The sequence below is a fragment of the Mauremys mutica genome, chromosome 2 (assembly GCF_020497125.1).
Source record: "Mauremys mutica isolate MM-2020 ecotype Southern chromosome 2, ASM2049712v1, whole genome shotgun sequence".
Lineage (NCBI taxonomy): Eukaryota > Metazoa > Chordata > Testudines > Geoemydidae > Mauremys > Mauremys mutica.
Window position 1 is genome coordinate 138,034,790 of NC_059073.1, and position 22,501 is coordinate 138,057,290.

The 22,501-nt window shown below is 41.6% G+C and overlaps 2 protein-coding genes across 6 annotated transcripts in view; one reads left to right on the top strand and one right to left on the bottom strand.

Moving 5' to 3' along the window:
- SLC25A37 (solute carrier family 25 member 37) overlaps positions 1-22,501 on the top strand; it is a 146,596-nt gene that overhangs the window by 86,496 nt on the left and 37,599 nt on the right. The gene's annotated exons all lie outside the window — the stretch shown is intronic.
- Positions 4,394-11,146, bottom strand: NKX2-6 (NK2 homeobox 6). The gene is made up of 3 exons (XM_045004113.1): positions 11,064-11,146; positions 10,564-10,865; positions 4,394-7,010 (listed from the first exon to the last, which is right to left on the bottom strand). Exons 2-3 carry the CDS (start codon positions 10,850-10,852, stop codon positions 6,418-6,420), a joined length of 882 nt encoding a protein of 293 aa, XP_044860048.1. The 5' UTR covers positions 10,853-10,865; positions 11,064-11,146; the 3' UTR covers positions 4,394-6,417.

Consider the following 22,501-nt stretch of genomic DNA (forward strand, 5'->3'; position numbering starts at 1 on the left):
TGTTTGTGTAGACAAGCCCTTAAGTACTTATATGAGCCTGTCCTATCCGAGTGTCCCTAAATCTTTAATGTCTTTATCCTCACTACACTGCTGGGAGATAGCGAAGTGTTATCATCCCCCAGTTTACGGATGGCGAATGGTGGCACATGTAGGCTAAGTGTCTTGCCCAAAGTCACCCAGGACATCTTTGGCAGAGCATAGGACTCCCAAGTCCTAGGCTATAGCTCGAACCACCAAACTGTTCTCCCCTTTAAAAATCAGAACAAAAGATTTATGTTGATTCTGTTTAGTATATTTATATGAATAATAAGAATAGCTAGAGTGACAGTAGCAAGGATAAATGCGTAGAAGGGTTAACTCTCTTGCTTCTGGGTATACTAAATATCTGAGATTAAGAAGAAACTTCCCCTGTAGAATTAATAACTGCCCATTATAGGAGTTTTACACCTTTGCTATGAAGTACCTTGTACAGTTTGCTATAAGACACAGAACACTGGACTGCATGGAACAGTGGTTTGATCTGGCATGGTAATTCCTGAGTGTGTGTGTGTGTGACGTAAAATACTCTTGCATATTATCTATGGATATCAGGAAAAGAAATCTATATAATACATGACTAATTCAGTATTGCCAACCCTGAGCACTCAAAAATCATGGTATTTTTAAAAGAATACATTCTGGATTCTGTTTTACTTGCCTTTTGGTTTTTGAGCTTTTGGGATTCATGTTTTCAGCTTTTCTCTGCGCTAGCAATTTATATTTTTAAATGAAATCTAAGCCTCTTCTGCAGTGATCTGACTCCTGGAGCTGAGACATTAAGAAAAACCCCAAGTATTGCAAGACGTGATTAAAACTATAAGAGTTAGCAATGCTGTTGGTTGCATTGCACATGTTTTGCCTAGCATTCCTAAATGCCAGGAGCCTGTCTCTTCTCCTGATTTTTGCTAGAGCTGGAGAGGCGACCCAAAGCAGATCTGATCTCAGAAAGTTCCCAGAATGAGCTTGGATTGAATGGGGGAAGAGTCAGCATGTCTGCAGCTTTACTGATTTATCTACCTGGCCTACATGGCACCTCAAGCCCTGGGACAGGCAGGAAAGTGAACCGCACTATCTCTTGGCGGGGCGGGATTATTTTGTTTGGATGTCAATTACGTCCCATTTGGGAAGTGAACGAACACTAAAGAGTGATAGGGTTGAGCAGGAGTGGAGATAAAAGCCTAATTGCCTCCTGACAGAGTCTCTCCAGCAAATACTTCAAGGATAAGTTGTCAAGAAGGGGGCTGAAAGGGAGGTAGTAGTGTTGAGTGGAGAGAGAGCTCTCACTGAGGGAGATGAACCAGCAGGGGGTGATCTTGAGGGGACCTGTTGTCTACTCTTATCCTCACAACCCCCTTGCAACTCTCCCTGCCACATCCCTATAATTTAGGGGGTTCTTCATGACCTGAGTGAGAGTTCTGGGGGCAGATGGATAGACATTTGCAGCCTAATTTTTCATAGGATGCTGAGCACCAGCAACTCCAATTGAGTTCATTAGGACCGTGGGTACAAAGGTCCTCTGAAAACCCACCCATTTAGGGCCAGATTCTCAAGACACATCTGCACTAGAGGTAGGTGGGAAACTGTTTTCCCATCCTGGGAAAATATTTGAGATTTTTGAAAAAAGTTCCTGTTCCAGCTTGGGGGACGCAGTTGAAATCTTGAATTTGTTTTTGCAAACTGACAAATGACTAAAAATTTTTCAATGGAAGCATTTTGTTTCCATCATTTCTAAACATTTCATTTTACGTTTGACCATTTTAAACTTTTTTTTACACTGTAATTAGCTCAAAGTTCAAAATAAAAAGTCATTTTGATCTGGAAAACTGGAATTTTTTGTTATGAAAATGTCAGAATGGGATTTGTTGACAATTTCAAACATTTTTTTCCCCAAAAAAATGTTTTTGAATTGAGACATTCATCAAAACTAACCCTTTATTGTGAACAATTTCAGTGAATCAACATGTTTTGATGGGAAAACAGTTTGCCAAAGAAATCCCAACCAGCTCTACTCAGCACTTGGGGTGCTGACCCTTTTGAAAATCAGTCCCTCAATGGAGTGCTGAGCAGTTGAAAAACTGGCCCTAAGTAAATGAACTGTGATGTTGCTTGCTTTCTGTCTCTTTTGCAGGGGGAAAAACATAAAGGGAGGGGTTTCCAATCAATAAAGAGAAAGTTCACAAACTGCTAATCCAGGACTATATAAAAAATAAGATATTTTTGTCTTTTTTTCTCTTTCCGTTTCCCTGGTCAGTTTAATAATCCCCTCTACCCACAATCGCACACAATCATCTTGTAAACACAAGCAAAATTGCACAATCACACATTCTCACTCATCCAGTTACAACCGTACAATCAAGTATGCCTTTGTTTTTATGCTTTTGTTTTTCTACAGTTAAATTTGTACTGCAGGTAGATCTTTTTAAGCCAGAAACTTATACAGATAGCATTTAAATTAGGAAATATACTGTTAGTTAACTTTCCTTTAATGGCTTTGCTTTGAAAACACAGATGCTAATCTTAACAAAAATCCTTAATTGTTTTTCTGTCTTAATATCCTCTGCTTTTCATTAGAAAATTACAAAATTATTTTTTTGAAAATATTCATTCAAATCAAAAATATATATTTTGTATTTGGTCGCATCTTTTTTTGTATTCAATATCCAATAATCCCACTATTTTAGGGTAACAGATTTTACTAGCAATAATATTTTTGGAAACAGTAAATGTTAAATAAGCATTTAGAAAATGTCCATGGCAGGGGCGGCTCCAGACCCCAGCACGCCAAGCGCGTGCTTGGAGTGGCAAGCCGCAGGGGGTGCTCTGCCGGTCGCCGGGAGGGCAGCAGGCAGGCTGCCTTTGGCAGCTTGCCTGCGGAGGGTCCGCTGGTCCCGCAGTTTCGGTGGAGCCTGCGGGAGGTCCACCGGAGCCGCGGGACCGGTGACCGGCAGAACGCCCCCCGCGGCATGCTGCCATGTTTGGGGTGGCGAAATGTCTAGAGCCGCCCCTGGTCCATGGAATGTGAATTTTAAACTCACAAAAGGGGTGCACTGGAAATCTGATTCCAAGTAACTCATCCAGTTAGGGAAGAGAAACAATACCAAGCGATCTAGTGTCCAATGAAAACTAATCGACAGAGCTCAAATTCTGAATGCTCCTAATGATCTGTTCACAAAGGATCTCTAGATCTAAAATTATTTAGAAAAACATCTAGCAAATAATTTCAAATAACGAATATATCTGAGGAAGTTGGAAACTGAGTGTGGACAGCCTGTGAACAGGAAAAGAAGGGACGTTTGTCTAATAAATACGTGCTATTTAATTATATTCACTCAACACTGAACTGAAACATTGTGTCCTTTCAATTAAGACTTTAATGGGGCTTTAGAACCAGGCCAGAGCTTAATTTGTAATGAGAAGTGCTGGGGCTCAAGCATTTTTATTTTATTTTTTACTTCATAACTGATGCAGCAAGCCCAGGGGTGCTGGGTCAATGAACTGCCAGGTCTAGAGGTGCCGGAGCTCAGCCCTGGCAAGCCCTGGCAAAAATTAAGCACTGTATCAGGCACTAAGGATGGAGTTCTCTCCTGCCTTTGTGAATCCTGAGTAAAGGGGCAGGAGTTCTCCATGGGTGAGTGGGAACAGCATGCAGGCTGTGAAATCCATTAATTTATTATTTATTATCTTTAGCATCCAGAGTCCCCATTGCTCTGGGTGCTGTACGCATACATAGGAAGTCTCTGAACTGCTGCAGCCTTCTAGATCTCTGGCCTCAGGTGGGAGGGATTTACGTGAGGGTTACGTAGTCCAGCGTTCGCTGGCCATGTACCATCCAGCTGCCTCTCCCTCCGACCCCCAACCATCACACTACTTCCAATGACTCCCCCATACAGCACGCTTCCAATGCGTACGGGGATTTCACAGCCCCTTTGTGGTGTGGGCTCTCCCCTTCTGTGCAGCAGAACTAGGCTCCAAACGGATTTGGATGATTTAGATTTCATGATAAAATCTATTTGGACAGATATGGCCCTGCTGCCACATAACATTACCATCAATTATCTGTATTACAGCAACACCTGTATGGTCCCACTTGTGGTTGGGATCTCTATTGTAATAGACACTACAATTTAATGATATTCTAAGGAAAATAGCACCAATTTGTTTCAAAGCAGGATTATATCAGCTCCATGGTGCTGTTCAGAAGCTGTTCTCAGGATGAAGGGATTGAGGCAGACAAAAATAATTCTGAGATTTCAAAACGGGATACCGATTTGTAGGGCAAATGAAATGAGCCTAATTCTCTCATGTACACCAGTTTTACTTGAGCCTATAGAATGACACTTTTGTAAATGAAACCAGAGTTTAGCCCAGAGGGTAGAGTTCCCCATACACCTGTTTCTCACCATCCCTGGTAAGGGAACCCAGCAAGAATAAAACAGCTCACCCAAGTTATTGTGGCTGAGTCAGAGGGTCTGGATTTCTTTCATGGCATATTGGTGACGTGGAACGAAAGGTATATCCCACACCTGGTTTTCAAGTGCTGTCTTGTGCCCTAGGCTATGTCAGGCCACAACATGCAATGCTTTCCTTGGAACCTAACCTCTCAGTGACAGCAAATATGCTGTGCCAGAGGGCCTGGCAGAGGAGTTGCATGGTGTTACCTGACATATTTGGGATATATGCTATCTTTGGTAGCTACTGTCTATATCTAGGTAGTTATGTGGTCTCATCACTGTAATAGCTCAGTGTAATGTCTGGGATAATACATTGTGGGATAATTTTGTCTGTTAGGACCATGTCTTTCAACACACACATGCTTCAGATAATTAATTTTCCAGTTAGAAAGATGATCTTTGATTCTGCATTTGAAAGCTAGAAGGCATCTCTGAACGGCCTAGCTGTTGGATGAAGATTGGCTATGGGTCAGAGCTCAGTGGAGCTACTCACATGAGTAAGGTGAGCAGAATTGGCCTCAAATTCATATTGGACACAGGCTGTATTGGCTATCTCTCTCTCTCTGTCTACTGGAGAACTCCCATTGACATTAATGGCACCTGTGTGTAGACTGACACATCATGCTTGTGATAGAAAAATGAATGGGTAAAATTATGCTCTTGAAAAAAAAAAATTAGAAGTGTGAGAGCTTCCTGTCCGAAATATTTTTTCCTTTATGAGAGCAGCACCTTCCTCTGGACTTTAGTTCCACCTGTTGCCACTCCAGTGTAGAGAAATACTAATCCTTTTACACAGTGTTTCTTTAATAATAAATTTAAATAAAACTGTGTCCTTATTTAGTCATCGAAAAACATTTCTATAATAACAACCCACATGATCAGTGTAGTTATTCACAACATATGTAATGCCCCTGAAAATGCCAGCACAGAAGTGATTCTTGGGAAAAGCATTCAGCTCTTCCAGATTTAATACTTAGGTAGTTCTTGTAACCTGCAAAGCACTTATATATAATTTTGAGCCACATCCTTAGCTGTGTAAATCGCCATTGCTCCATTGAAATCAATATAATTAAGCTGTTGGACACCTGCTGAAGATCTGACCCAGCAACTAATTAATTAACCCTCACAACTTTCCTGTGAAATAAAATAAACTTATTTTAGGTATGGGGAAGGGAAGCAGAGAGGTTAAAGAATGTGTCCAGGCTTGAAGAGAGAGTCAGTGTCTGAGATCAGAGCTCAGGAATTCCTGGCTTACAGAACTATGCTCAGGCCATTACTATGACCTTTCTCTCTTTCTGATAACTTGAGCATTTATTTCCAGTTGCTGTGCTGAATCAGATTGCGTGGTAACTGCACATTTTCGGGTGGGGCAAGGACTAGGACAGATTTTTTTTTAAGTGTGAACAATGTAATTGAAAAAAGTGTGGTGGTTTTCATTTTTTTTAATTGAAAAACATACACAAATGAAAAATGTGCGCTGGGCAGGAATGAAGATAGGTATATCCGAACTTTATCACAGAGGATAAACATTTTTTAAAGGAATTAAATAAAATGGTCAGCTGAAAATAAATGTACGGAAATGTGTACAACCAGCACTTTCAAATTTGTCTTTAGGAAGGACACTAGGTTGGTGGACTCGGATGATCACTACTGTTCTTGCATTCTGGAGCAGCAAATACCTTTTGGGGGGAGGAGGTGAGAGACAGAGGAAGGGCTGTATTTAAAAACACCCATGTTAAATAAATAAAGTGATCCGTAGCTTAGTCCCCAGGGACCAGAGCCCGAAAGCGCCAGAGCCCCCTTTTTTCTAGCACGGCGTCTTTTAAAAGACAGTCTCCATGGGGCTGGACCGGGGCTTTTGATCCCCCCCCCCTCCTGCCCTTGAGATGTTCAGCATCATCCAGGTGGTCGGTTTCAAGGGAGACATTTACCAAGCCCTGATCCCTGCTTGCAGCGTGGCTTGCAAGTTACCCTGCTGGGTCTGAGCAGCGCTGGAGACATTAAAGCTCATGTTCATGATGTGACTGGCCGGGGTGGTACTCGCGGGTCCCCCCGAGTAACTACCGCTGTAGTTTGCTCTGTACGGGCTATTGCTGTAACCGCTGTAGTAGGTGTTATAGGAGTAAGGGCTGAGCGTGACATTATAAGGGGCAGTGTAACCCTGTGAGCCCCCAAGGCACGGCTTGCCATCTCTGACTAGCACCGGGACCGCTACCCTCCTGGGAGGAAGGGGATGGGCCGAGAACTCCAGCGATTTATCTTGCCTTTGTCTCTTGCACTTGTATCTCCTGTTCTGGAACCAGATCTTGACTTGCGTGGAGGTGAGTTTCAGCAGGCTGGCGAGATGCTCCCGTTCCGGAGCCGAGAGGTACTTCTGCTGTTTAAACCGCCTTTCCAGCTCGAAAACTTGAGCTTGAGAAAACAAAACCCTGGGTTTCCGCCTCTGCCTTTGCTTGGGACGTTCACACGGGTCGTCTTTCTTCTCCCGGGGCTCGAAACAGTCCGCAGCCAGAGATTTTCCTGCGAAACCCAAAGCAAAGGGAGACATTTTCAGCTCTGCCCCCAGAAGGGTTACACATGTTTGGAGTGTTTTCCGGCCCTGGGTCAAAGAACTAATCCCGGGCTCCTGTGAAATTAGATTCATGATCGTTAAGACTTTCGAAAAACTGGCTGAATTTAACGTGAACGTCTTTTTTGGGGCGGGTGGGGGAGAATCATCCTATGTTTCTTCCAAAAAATGAAATTTCGATTTTCTTCATTGAATAAACAAAATTAGTTCAAGTCTTTCATCTACCAGCGCTGATCATTTCTCTGTCTGCCCTAACGTGATTATAATCAATAGGCCCGACCCAAAACTCATTAAATCAATGGGTGCCTTTCCATTGACTTAGCAGACTTTGCATCAGATCTATGAAGGCTGGTGAGCTGTCATTAATTATTACTGTATCATTTATGTACATTTCATTGGACCAAACCTCTCTCCAATTGAATTGCATAAATACTCCCATCTATTCCACTGAGATTGATGGGTGAGGAAAGCAAAACAGGACCTGAACCAGTGAAAATATCCCATGTGAACGATTCAGAGCAAATAACCGTAACCCAGTGTATACCTTGCTGTCTTTTATTACCGGAATACCGTGTATTTCCTGGGCGGGCGGGGGGACACTATACGGCTATTTTTGTTTTTAATTTGATGCAAGAAACATGAAGCAATCTTCCAATAAAGGAGGGAACACTATCAACTCCACGAGACAATACACATCAAAGCTTTGTTTTAATACGTAGATAGATCCGTTTCGCTTTAGAATCCTACTCAGTGGGCGACACCTGTTCCATTCCAGTTTGGTTTATTCACCGATCTGCCATGGACCCTGTGAGTACTCCCGGTGCTCCATTCCACACACCCACCCCGCCTCTCTTCCTAGTCATTTCCAAATCTAGACGTCCGATCTTGCAAGCTCCTACTCACAGGAGTCACCTTACTCCAGGGAGTAGACCTCTTGGCTTGAACGGGGACCATATGATTGATATGCGCCAGTGTGGCAGAATCAGGTGCCAGTGTGACAGAATCAGCCGCCACTTTACTTCATGTTTCCCACCCATGGGTTCTAATTTTCAGTGCAGTGTTTTGGTGTTGGTTTCTGTCGCTAGATGTGCGCATGAAGCAGCGTAGGACACCAGCCGTTTCGCAAGGAATAGGGGTCCCATATAAATAACCCCTATGTGTATTCTTTTTTCTTTGCTCGTCCAAACTTTGGTTCAGAGCGTCCCATGTTGTCTGACCTTCCTGCTTCTCCCTCCACCCCATTACACTTCAAAAGAAAATCGTTGTAGGTGATTCAAAAAAGAAAAGCACAAGATGAGCCTTATTGATTTTCTTGCTTATATAATAATGCCGTTTGGGTGTTAGGAAAACGACCAGCGTTCCTATTCATTTGCGCTATAAAGTAGGAAGTTTTGAACTATGTTATGGGAAACAAAAATCTGATCAATGTGTATTGAAAATGCTGGCAGTTCGACTGCGGCTTCCTAAACCTGCGTATAAAATACACTTGTTTGTTAACAAAGAGCTGAGAATGATTCAGTAACAACAACAACAAAAAGAAAGATCGGTTTAGACTAAAATTTCGACCACGTCAAATCAATATTTAGCAGGTTACAACTATTCTCGCTATTCTAGTGTGATTTATGCTGCTAATGCGATCCTGCACGAAGGGGATTTATTTTAGATTTAATTATTTAAAAATCACCTCATGGCATTTAAAATAACCAGGTAGTGGGCTGTAATATTTTGAATTATTGTTTTTAATTACAAGTGTGCACGTGTTAAATGACCATCCAGTCATTTTTCATGTAATTGAGAATGTTGGAATTTTTCTGTTTTTAAAAGAATATTGTGTGTGTACATATTCAAACGCTTTGTATATATTGTGTACACCCATTCAAACGCTTTATATTTTGTATATTAAAATAGTGTTAATGCATGTACACAATATATTAGTGTTTGAATATATGAACACATATACAGATTTTTTTCTCTATGTATATAGTGAAATAATATAAAACTACTTCATATTTTAAATTATTTTCAGTTTATAACAATATTTTCCTTAGACGCTTAATAGGGCTAACTAGGAATTGAAGTATTTTTTTTTTCAAATCAAAATACAGGTCATCCCCTGCCACCTCCCCAGTTTGACACTTCAGTGGTTACATTTGCCATTTTATAGAATTCCCTGTGCTGACGATTTAACTTTATGGACTTGTTACTTTGTGGCTGGTTTTATTTTTGAAACTTTTGGAGTAAAAAGTCAACAAAGAAAAAGCCACCGTCACAAAACATCAGTTGGAGGAAAAAATAAATGTTGAATGTTGGCCATTGTTTGTTTTAAGTAATATATAAGGGTTTTAACATTTTAAATACCAGCTTTGTTCGTGCAGTCAAACGGGATCTAATTTGAAACGCAGTGTTTTTTGTTTTGTTTTTCACAAAAGAAACAATATTTTTACAACTTTCACGGTAGTAATTTTGTAACTGTATTCCCTGCGGGTGCGAAGTACACGATTTCTTTTCTATTTATATGTATCCAAATGCTTTCCTATATTAAGTGTGAAGTATACTTCGTGAAAGTATACGGTTGTGAAAATACCTTTACTGTATACATACCAGTGGCTTTATTTCTTTCATTGTTTTACTTGTATCTCTTTTGTTTACTGTAAGAACTTTTAAAACAATATAGGTGAATCTGAAGAGACTAGAATCCAGTTACATTTTGTTAAGTGACACAGAAGAGTTTGAACAATTAAATTTGCATAAGGTTCTGTTAATATCTATCAACACCTGCATCACGTTATATATGTCTCACAAATATATATATTACAAATTGCAACCTCTCTGGCTACTCAAAAGTTTTATCCTGCTATTATATAAAATCCCAAATGAAATCACATGGTATCTTACGGTAAACAAATTATTGCATTGCAAGGGTCTCCTAGCCCAGATTTTTTCTCGCTCAGCGTTTCTTAACGATTTTTAATGCGGATTTCTTGCGATGCACTAATATATGGCTTGATGATAATGAACTTGTGCAATCCCCTTGCCCCAGATCCTGTTATTAACCAATACTAAAATCCTATAGATATTCTCCCAGTGAAATGAGGCTATCTTGGAGAGGTGATTTTGCTATGCAGTTCAATTCCAAATCTATGCACCTCTTTATGGGCTTAAGAATGGCCATACTGGGTCAGACCAATGGTCCATCTAGCCTCATATCCTGCCTTCTGACAGTGGCCAATGCCTTCAGAGGGAATGAACAGAACAGGTGAATTATAAAGTGATCAACTCCCAGCTTCTGGCAGTCAGAGGTTTGAGGACACCTAGATGGGGCTGCCTCCCCAATGATCTTGGCTAATAGCCGTGCACGGACCTATCCTCCATGAACTTCATCACTGATCCAAAGCCACTGAAGCCAATAGAAAGATTCCCATTGACGTCCATTGGTTTTGGATTAGTCCCCAAGTTTACAAGCTGGTGGTATCTCCCTCCCCTCCCATTCCATTGTTAACTTACTTAGGTCCATATCTTCTTCTTCACAGGAGCTCCTCATGAGCTCATACTCCTCCTCACGCCTCCTGCAATTTCCGCCTTGATCGACTTCCACCTGGAAGGGAAGGGCCCCAGAATTGTAGGCAGCCTCTTGTTTCTTGTGCAGACAAGCAGGGGATGGCTGCAGGGCCGGAGGCTCTTGCAGATCCTGGGGGAGGAATCCCCGAGGGTCCCCGCTCTGAACGCTCTGCTGCTCCAGCTTTAAGATGTCTTTGACCGAGAAAGGGGTGGAAGTGATAGGACAGGGCAGCATCCTGCTCGGACTCCTGGGGGAAATGGAGAGGGAGAAATGTTGGAGCCCCTCCACGCTGTCCAATTCTGGGCCCCCTGAGATGGGGGGGGGGACGAATCCCCTGAGAGGAGCAAAATCAGGGCTCCCCGGACTGGAGGGTTGTGTGTGCCAAGACCCTAGTTCTTTGGCTCGCTGGGCTGCTTCTGACGTGCTCCCACGGGCTTAGGGTTACCTTGGAATTGTGAATGGGAAGGCTTCCTCCTAAAGGCCCATTGGTTCCTCCGGAGCCACGTGACTACCCCCTGCCTCTTATTTACCTCTTGACTGATACTGCAGAGTAAGGCATCACCCAGAGATCAATAAATATACATCGATATGGGGCGCGCGGGGGGGGGGGGACGAGACATCCTGGCAGAGCTAAACTGGAATGAGTTCAGCCTTTCGTTTTCTGAACTCTTCCTTTGGGTGAATAGTTGATGGTGGGAGTGGGAACAGCAGTTGTTTTAGTTTTAGGAGGTTAAAAAAAACCCACTGCAGGTAATATTCCTCGCTTTCTAGAGCACTGGTGGCCCAGGGTATATATTTCTAATAGACGCAGAGAGGACACATTAACCCCCCCCCTGCATACAGATGAAGACTATAAAATGTAATCTAACTGTTTAGCAGCAGGATTGTTGATGAGTATATATTGTAATTAGTACAGCGTGATGGTTAGGATTCATAATACGACCGTGTGCTTCTGCCTAAAACAGCTGTGAAGCGAGCAATTGCATTATGCGTCCTAACCGGTACTTTACTAATTACAATATTACAAAGCATCGGTAATACTAGGCACTTACATAGACTTCCGTATTCTCAGTAGAGCTCTCCAATTACATGCAAGGCGGCGTGGGTTGATATGTACATGCATGTATATCCATGTGTACACGTAAGGGTGCACATATGGATAGAATACATTAAAAAGTATGTAAAGATCGATGGAAGCAAGTGGCAAATATATTTGGAGAAAATATACTTACTGGGGAAAGAGGGAAAATGTTGGATTAGGGAAGTTAGTTAAATTTTTAGAGCAAATTTCTGATACGCTTGCGTGTGCAAGACTATGGAATCAATGTCAGTTACACATAGCCAGAGATTGATACGTTTCCAAACAGAACTGATTACATTGTAATGTGTTACCCACTTGTGATCTGATATTTAATACAATAGCTTCTGTTACCCAAATTTCCCGTATTCAGTAGCAGCCATAACAATTAAAACAACAACTTGAAAAAAAATTATTTCAGTATTTTAAAAAGAAAATGCCATAATCAGTACCTCCAAGGGAGGAGGAGACCAAAACCCACCAGAGTTTCATGGCATTATTTGCTTTGGTTGTTTGTATGTCAGTTTCAGACATTTCTGCTATTGATAGTTTTCAGGGTGGATATTATTTTAGATCTATGCTTAGAGATGCAAGAATAGAGTTTCTGAGGAATAAACAACCCGAAGCTTCATTACTTCTGAGAAAAGCCCATAAACTCTCGATAAAAATCACGATGTAAAAACGAGCTTCATTTCTATATTTGACTCAGTTTGATCTGAATCTGCGGTCATTGAACAGAGGTCTGGGGGGAGACACTTTTTGAGCCTGGGGCAAAAATTTCAGAATTGAAATTTTAATTTTTCCTTTAAAGAAATATTCCAAGATGAATTATAAGTTAACTATTAAATTTACACTCGGAACAGTACACGTTGCTTAAATTACCTTTTACGTTATTCATTGTTCAGAAAACACAAGTAACATGTAGACGACCAAAAGAAGGAGAGAGTAATAAACCTAAGATCTATAGGTAGATCATATAATACAGAAGTAGATCATATAATATATTACAGAGGTAGATGACATATGTGGGTAGATATGAACAAAATCTCTGAGATTTTCTATTTTTAATTATTATAATAGAGGACGTTTGCTAACTAGTGGCCCAACCTTGTATTCCTTGCGCAGACTAAACTGTCATTAACTTTAATGAGCGTTTGGGGTCCTTCCTTTAGGTTGCAGAATCTGGCCCAATTCTGAGTTTTCAAAGGCAATAGTCTAAACCCTTTCTGGACAGCATTCCCTTCAATCATTTAGCAGCACGATTAGGGAGACAGGGTTCTAACTTCCGTCCCCTCCTCCCTGGGGTTTTGTTAGCTTTCCTGACTCGCTTGTATGTTTCAGCTTCCCTGGGTGTTTGTTTTGCTTATCAAACAGCTCTTGAGCACTGACAAGTTTGGACTAAAGAGCAAAGGAGCCAAAGCATCCCCGCCCTACTTTGTATTTCCAAAACAGGGGAAGAAATAGAAAAGATTTGCTTAAGCTGCAATAAAATAAATCTAATCGATTTTAGCTTCCATTAAGATCACATTAGTGAGTGGATTTGGGAGATAAGGGCTGATAAGGGGCAGGACTGGGGTGTGGAGACCACCCTAGCTCTTGGAGAAAGCTCTGTGCCTCTGGCCTGGGAAGAGGTTTGGCTGGAGGGAGAAAAAAAATCTCCCATCAAGGCTCGAACTCCCTGCTGAGAATGCAGTATCCTAACTCCTGTACTCTGTGCAAACTGTGGTTTAATTACTATCAGGAGCCCTGGGATGTTCTCTAGATCATGGATGTGCTGCGAGCACAACTATGGCAGAGTAGATTGAGCAGAGAGTCAAGTTTCTACTCCCAACTGCCTGTGTTCCTCAGTGTCCCCATCTGTAAAATGGGCATACTGATTCCTGCCCTCTTTTATAAATGACCGTTGGGATCTTGGACAGTGGTGTTACTCTGCTGCAAAATTCCAAGTGACACATTTCCTGCCAACATTCTTCTAACGAGTGTTAATTTGCTGATATTCTCTTGCCCACCACATTTTCCCCCACTGTTATGGTCAATTTGTGTACATAGCTGATATTAAAAAAAATATCTAGGCTCTTTATGGTATTGCCTGCATCTGACATTTTCTGCTACGCTGTTAGAATGGAGAGCATCTTACTACTGGTTTCTCCTGTTGCCTTAAAAAAAACTATAAAAAATCCCTTATCCTTACAGGAATAATGAATAGAAATAGAATATCTGTCTCTCTAGATTTATTTTAAGGTTGTCCATCACCATGGTATTTGAGCACCGTCCATGAAAAGTACATGCAAAATCTCCTTCTTCCAGCCAGGCTGACAAGAATAAGCTTAAAGTTCTTGGGCCAGATTCTGCACTGCATTATGGTAGTGTAAATCAGGAGTAACTCTAATGAAACCAAAGGACTCATATAGTGAAAAAGTGGGGTGAGAAGGAATCAGACCTATTGTTTCTTATTAGCTGTCTTCTAGGGTTTGCAAAGATTAACTATGCAAAATTCTGTGAAGAAGAATTGTTATGTAAGTGCTAAAGGTGTCTATATTCAGGCAGGTACACACACATACTTTCTCTCTGTCTGACAATCATATCATGTAACTATGACATGAATAACTTTCACACAAGTCATCTCATTCACTTCAATTGCATGAGGACACATTACTCAGTTGGGTAAGGGCTGCAGGATTGGTCCTTCATACACACTGAGGCACAGGATCAGATTTTCAAAAGCACCTTGGGTGCTGAGCTGATTTGAAAATCTGGCCAAAGGTATTGCAATGGGAGCTGGAGGGTGCTGAGACGTTTTTCTAAAACTGGCTCTTGATTAAGTGTCTAAATGAGAGCTGAGCTCTGCGGAAAATGTGGCCACTTCTCTGAGCATTTGAAAATCTCGCTCCCAGAGCCCAGACCTGCCCTCCTTTCTCCTACCAGCAATGCCACTGAAGTCCACGGCACTACTCCAGTGAGTAAGGCAAGCAAGTAGAGCTCTGTGCTGCTCAATTTACTCAGGCAAAACTCCTGGGGACTTCATCATAGGTCCAGAGATTCAAGTGCTAGCGTCATTCAGGCAGCTATTAAAACCCTTATCTCTGACCCCACCTCCCCAGCCCAATTTCCCTCCTGTTTTTTCACAAATCTATGTCAGCAAATAATAAAATGGCACGTTCTTTTCGTAGCTGGGAGTCTTGCCTGCCCAGGTGAAATTACGCAAATTATTTCAGTCTGTTCTTAAACGTAGGTAGGAAGATTAAGGTACCCAGTTGTTATTTGCAACGTAAGCTGCCTTTATTCAGATTCTGTAGGCTTTTTACAACAAGAAGTTATAGATCAAATTAAGTTAACCGCTGAGCTGTGAGGTAATATTCAGATAAACTCTCATCTTAAAGTTTGATACCAGACTTCTTATCTTTGTTGTACTTTGCCATTGCTATACTGAAGCTGAACATCCATTTCAATTAAAATTCCAGGCTAGCTTCAGAAGGCTGGTGTCTGCTGATAGCACTGACAGAACAGAGCTAGTTTTGGCCTTGGTTGGGCGGATATCTCTCCACACCACAAAAATAGCCAAATTGGACTATTAGAGAAGGCTAAATAAATAAACCACCCAAATACAGGCAAGGAAATGAGGGCCTGAAACAGGAGAGAAAATAAATACAATGGAAAAAGGAGAGAAAGAGCTCATGAATCCACAGATAGGTGCTTGTGGCTGTTTTTTAATACATTAATTTCTTTGTGGCAGCAAATATATTTTCTAGTAGTGTATATATTAAAATATAATGCTGATCCATGCCAGGTATGTCCCATAATGATGTGGGCATAAATATATTATGGCATTATTTTTTGGGATACATATAACAATGGTGACTGAAGATATGTGTAAATAGAATAAGATTATTTGAAATTGATTCAATGGCTTTGATCAGAAGATCTCAAAGTGCATCACAAAGGTACTTCCTCCAACACACTGTGAGTTAAATAAATGTCATATCTACTTCAGTAGATTAAGAGAGTAGGTCTAGGGAAGATTAAGAGCCAGATCCAAAGCCTAATGAAGTCAATAGAATTGAGTGACTTGCCCAAGAAAATACTGTGATTCATAAGCAAAGATCGGAATAGGACCCAAGCCTCTTGTCTACCAGGTTCCTCTCTCTCTAATTAGGGGAATCCAAAGTTTTACCCACCCTCCTAATACATGTGATTTCTCTATCATAGACTTCATACATGTACATCCGGGGACATGAAATCCAAACAGCAATAATAATCCCTCTGGGTTAGTTCTTTTCCAGAAGATGATATCCAAGATCAAAAGAACATATTGTATTAGTTAGTGCCCAACCTGTCAATTTTCTAGTTTCTCTTCCCATTGTCATGAATTAAGTGCATACATATTGTATCTGTATATTATAATCATTTTCATACATTTTGGGCCTGATCTTGCTCCCACTGCAACCAATAGGAGTAGGATGTTGATCTTAAGGTCTCATCAAACATGCTGGACACTTCCTGTGTGTGTGTTGGAAATCATAGCAGAGACAAGGAGAGTTCATGAATTCTTCCTCAGCATTTTTGCATGTGAAAGACAAGTCAATTTTAATCCTTTAATTCAGTCACTTACCAGATCCCAAGATTTTTTTTCTCTCTTGGGGAAAAATATTGTTTACCCTGTTTATGTAGCTCACTTAAATTGTATGTTTTTGGAGAATATTGTAACTCACTTGAAAATGCTGGAGCACCCTGGATCTTATTCCCTATTTCTGTACTCTACAGCACTGGATCTCAACCTTTCCAGGTTACTGTCCCCTTTCAGGAGTGTGATTTGTCTTGCGTACTCCCCAAGCGTCATCTCACTTAAAAACTACTTTCTTACAAAATCAGACATAAAAACACAAGTGCAACAGCACAGTTACTGAAAAATTGCTTCCTTTCTCATTTGTACCATCTAATTATAAAAGAAATCCATTTGAATATAAATATTGTACTTTCATTTCATTGTATGGTATATAGAACAGTATAAACAAGTCATTGTATGAATTTTTAGTTTGTACCGGCTTTGCTAGGGCTTTTTATGTAGCCTGTGGTAAAACTAAGCAAATATCTAGATGAGTTGATGTACCCCTTGGAAGATCTCTGAGTACCCCCAGGGGTATGTGTACCCCTGGTTGAGAACCACTGCACTACAGAATGGGTATTTGCATGTACATTGTAAAGCAAGGCCATAAATGATGCTTGATATATGTACCCATTTTCCATCTGGCTATATTCTATTCACAAAACTGTGGCCTCTATACAGCACAGTGTTGAAGCATGTCCCATTGGCTTGCATGGGACTACTCACCTGACTAACTACATTGCTAAATTGGGGCCTCTCCATCCTGTGAGCATCCTCAATTCCCACTGAATGAAAAACCCAAACCAGCCAGAACAACTCCAAATCCGTATGAATTCTTTTGTGGGGTGTGCATCACATCTCTCCTGCTGAGACTAACTAGAAATTCAGGCGTGTGTTTCCAGGTAGGATGTGAACACATACAGACTAATCTCACCTCCTAGGCAATTGGGGCCTGACCCAAAAGCCCACTGAAGTCTTACTACTTACCACTACAAATTGCAAATTTTTTGGGGGGGGGGGTATAGTGGTGGATGGGGGGGGGGGGAAGAAGAAATTACTCTCACAGATTCCCATAACAGAGTACTGTGGTCTACATACATAAAGAGTGTAGAAACACCTGCCTGCTGGGCAGACTAAGCGGCAGGGGACACTTCGGCACTTAGGCAGTGCAATATACTTTCTGCAAGAGTTTAAAAATCCTGTGCCCTGCTAACTGATTACAATGTTAAAAGGCTGAAAAACAAAACCACTTGTTTGATTCACCTGCACACACGACTGGACTCTGACACCACCATGATTCCACTTACATTATGTTCTTGAATTTGCGACCCGGCATAAGATAATATTTTGCACTTTTGAAATCTCAATATTTTGATGCGTTAAACCGCTCCACACCCATCTTCACCCAGAGGAAATAGACAAGACTTTAGACACACATCAGAGGGCAAAAAAGCAGTTTGATTTCTATCCCAAGACTTATTCTGCATCTTCTTTCAGAGGCGCGGCAGACTTAAAACATTGTCCAATTAATACCAGAAAACGCAGCAATTTCAGGAACCGTGTGACTCAGTTTAAATGAGCTTTTCAGACACCAGCTGCAAAATTCTTATTGAATATTTATTGGGGCCCGATCCTGTATTCTCCGTATCTGCAAGTTTCTTATCGAAGGCAGTTTTCGGTGGAGAAGGAATGCGGGATCGGGCCCTTATGATGTTTAATCAAAGGAATAAGGTTTTGACAACATTTTGTTTCTGCTCCGATTGAAATCACTCGGTGGTTAGCCATTGGCATTAGCAGCGCTCTCGCTTCGTTCGTATTTGCAAAGGGTTGCTACTTTATTTCACCTCGTGTTTTTGTTCTAACGTGCCTGAGTTAAAATCCACGGGGTTTTTATTGTAACCATGTTTTGGGATTCGTGCGACACGCGAATGGGATAGGAATGAGAACTTATTCTAAACTGGTATCCGACAACTAAAAGTTAACGCCCTAAAGACAAAGCCTTCTGAATACTTCCTAGATCGTACATTTTTCCTGAGTCTGGAAATAACTCGCCACCGATCTATTACATGTTGGCTCAGGAACATAAATGAGATTTCTACGTTTCGGTGTCAATTAAGGGCTGTTTAACCGTTTGCTATCGGGATATTTCCTTTAAATACTCAGTATTTAATTTTGATCTGTACCAATATGCGTCTGGGGAGAGAAGAAATCGAAAAGTTGCAAAATCAACAACTCTAGTTCAAAGTATCAGAGGGGTAGCCGTGTTAGTCTGTATCCACAAAAACAATGAGGAGTCCTTTGGCACCTTAAAGACTAACAGGTTTATTTGGGCATAAGCTTTCCTGGGTAAAAAATAAAAACCATTTCTTCAGATGCATGGAGACTCTAGTTCAAAATCTCTTTTCAAGGTTGTTTTTTTTAAATACAGGTTCTCTAACATGAGACTGACTTTGTTTGATTGGAATGCAGAAATGATATTGACAATATTGTGAGGATAAAATCACCGGATTGGTGATCATAAGAGACGTGAACAGAAAAGTTGGCACAACACTTTCCACTTGGCAAGGATGCAAATGTGAAATCATTCGAGTGAAATGCACTTGTAGAAAAGATAAAGAATATACCAGTGTTAATGGATGATCACTGTGTTTTTCTTAACGGCTGAATTAGAAAGGCGTGTGAGGGTTAGAGAGTCTTCAGAAATGTTTGTATTCATTTTCAAATACTCTGGGGAATACCGATCTTCCTTGATTATTGTTAACATTTCAACTTTCCAGGCAAGTACAGCAAATGAGTGTAGACAAAGCCAAACGGTCTTTAAAACCGTGGATTGGAACCAGTAAGGGTGAGGGGAAGTCTCCAGTGGTTTAAAAAACAACCCATCTACTTCTGGTCTGAACAGATCTGCTCTATTTCTTGCCAAATAGTTACACCTGACTCTGTAGCAATGACTACTAATACTCATTATGATACCACCTGCGTGCAGTGTCGTAGTTAATCTATGATCTGCAAATTACGGGCCAAAACGTTGGATTGATTTTGCCGGATTCGCCCCTTCTTTCTGGGAGTTGGCGTTGTGAATCAGTTTGGAGGGGGAAGTGTTTTCAGAAGCGATGTGATTTAGTGAACACACACACACACACACGAAATCACCCCCGAAGTTCAATGTGCTGGGGTTGAAAGAGGATTAGAAACAGTACATTGGGGTAATACCTATTCTAAAGGATTATTTTAAGGCTCTCTTAGCCAGGTAGGGAGGGAGGTAACCTTTTAAGAGAGGAAATAATAGACAATTAAGACGTCATCCAAAACAATGGAGTGCTAAGAAAATGTCACAAAATCAACAACTGTGGAAACTTGTTCTTTCTTTAAAATGTTGCTAGGCATGAAATACCTTATCTCCTATTAGACACGGTCTCTCTCTGTGTGTGTATCTAATTGAACTTCCATTGCGAAACTTTTTTTTTTGCTACTTCTCTGTGCAGTTCAGGAATCCTCCTACCTCCCTATTATAAGGTAGATTTTTTAAAGCAGAGCTTCCCCTCCCTTGCCCACTTGAGGCCGGTTTATGCCCCTCGCTTCCCCATTCAGCGCCGGCGCAGCCAATCCCCGGGCTAATGAAGTGGGAGTGCAGGCGAGAGGCGATGCCTCCCCGCGATAGATTCATTGTCATGTCTAAATGGCCTGTTTGTGACTCCGGCACCAAAACGCCAACAGCAAACAGACAGTAACATTACACCTTGGCTTGTTGATGGCAGGAGGCAGCCGGCGCCAAGGTAAAATGCTTGGCTGAGATTGAGACGAGCAGGAAGGAATTGGGGGTAAGTAGCTTTATCCGCCCCCGTAATGACGCCTGCTCGGGAGATTAATGTGGAGACGCTGAGGGTCCTGGGCAGAGAGGAGTTGGAGGGGGGAATACATGGAGTGCCCCAGCACTCAGGATTTTGTTATTAAAATGGGGGAGGGGAAAGAGTGGATTAGGGGATCTAGGAGATCCCCCTCTCCTGTTTATCCAATCAGATTCCTCCTCTTGGTGGAGCAAACCTTACCCATCGGTTTCCATCTAATATCCTGTCATCTACTCACGCCCTTGACTGATCTGTCTATGCCTGGAGTTAGTAATTTGCCTTTAGACAGGTAGCCTTTTGGGGCAGCGACTGGCTCTGTTCTCTATAAGTGCTTATACTGCTCTGTTGTCACCATAGTATCTGTGAATTCAGCCAAAAGGAGCCCAGTCTATTGAAGCCTCTTCCTGCACCCACAATAGAAATAATATCAATAAGCTCTACAGCCAAAACACCACAGATTTTTGAATGCCCAACTCCGACACACCTGGGGGTTGGTATTCCAAAGAGGTTCTGCAAGCTCACAACTCCCACCAATCTCCTGGGGGTGTTCGTCACCATTAGGAGCTGCGGGTGTTCATCACCCATTGAAAAATCCTTTAACCAGAATTTTCATAAAAGGCTCAGAACTCACAGCTGGAGTCAACCCAGGCATCTAAATAAACCGCCAGAATTTCAAAGCACTCATGGCATTGCATTCCTGCTGGGCACTGAGCTCCTCTGAAAATCTGACTAGAAGAACCACAATGGGAGCTGCTCTGTGTGCGCTGAGATTTCTGAAAATCGGCTCCTTGTTTTGGTGCCTAAAGCTGGAGGAATTTCAATGGGATTGGCTCCTCTGAAAGTTCCTGCCTACATCAGAGCTGCTTTCAGACAACCTGGCTCAAGTTGGGTGCCTGAAATTTGGGGCAACTAGATCCAGTGGCCACTTTTGAAAATTTGTCCCTGGTTTATTGCTACTAACCCATCACTGGGGCATCTGAATGCCTTCAGTGTCCCAACAATCCCTTTCTGGATTTACAGCCTGGTGAGTGACAGAAACTCATTGGGGGCCCTAAACAGGAATATCCCCCCCCCAACCACTTAATAAAAAGTGAGTAGAGCTTGAGGTCCTTGGGGCCCTAAGCAATTGCTTAGTCTGCTTATGCTTAATGCCAGTTTAGGGATGATATAGACACACATGACCATGCTTAGGACCTGTTCTTATTGGAGTCCATGGTAAAACTCGTATGGACTTCTCTGCCACCTTGCCCCACATTTTTCTAGCTTCGTCAAATACATTACCGCCCATTAAGCATATTTATTTATTTAATAAATGCCCTTATTCAGGACATGAAACATCATGGAAGAATTTGTTAAAAGCACCTGCAAAATGAATTCTGTAATGGCACTTGCATGCCGATGGTGATAGAGGAGGTAATACAGGAGGTCAGGGTAGATGATCTAATGGCTGCTCTGGCATTAAAGTTCATGGAGCTATGAATATGCAATTTCAATTGCACTGAATGTTCTGATCAGCTCTAATTTTGAGTCTATGGTGCATGCTCTCTTGTATTGACATACTTCCAGGACCATTATATATTAGTATGCAGTGTTGTAACCGTGTTGGTTCCAGGATATTAGAGAGACAAGGTGGGTCCTGTTTATAGGACCAGATTCCGCTGGTGAATGAGAGAAACTTTTGAGACTCCGCAGAGCTGCCCTTCTTCAGTTCCTTGTCTCTCTCATCAACAAAAGTTGGTCCAATAAAATACATTGCCTCACCAACCTTCTGTCTCTATTATATGTTAATGTTGACACTATACTTGGCCCTATGTACAATTGGGAAGTTCTACTCACCATGTTTCAGAATACAAGCAAATGGGACAATCTATGAAATTGAAAGGTGGCAAATTTAAATCTGGTAAAAGGAAATACCTTTTGGCAATGAGTTCCACAGGCTAAATGTGCATTGTGCTGAAAAAGTATCATCCCGACCAAGAACTTAGTGGGACATACTGCCTCTGGAATCCCCACCAGTGATCCTCCAACCCTGATTCCCCTTTCAATCCCTGCCACTTACTGCCCTCTACTCTGCACAAGTACCGTCCCCCACCCCCGTGCTTTTGTTATGCCTTGACCCTGGTCCCACAATTATTTGTAACCACAGAAAATTCAATTTCATGGCAAGAAACCACAGATGATTTAGTGGTCTAGGGAAGGAGAAGCCTGAGAACCACTGGCCTCCGTTTATATTCGTAATGATCACAAATCATTCACCTCTTTCTGACCAGCAAGTTAATTCTATTATAATTATCCAGGGATATTACCTTCATTCTTAACTAGATTAGATGAAGTCAGGAAAAAGCCACTACTGA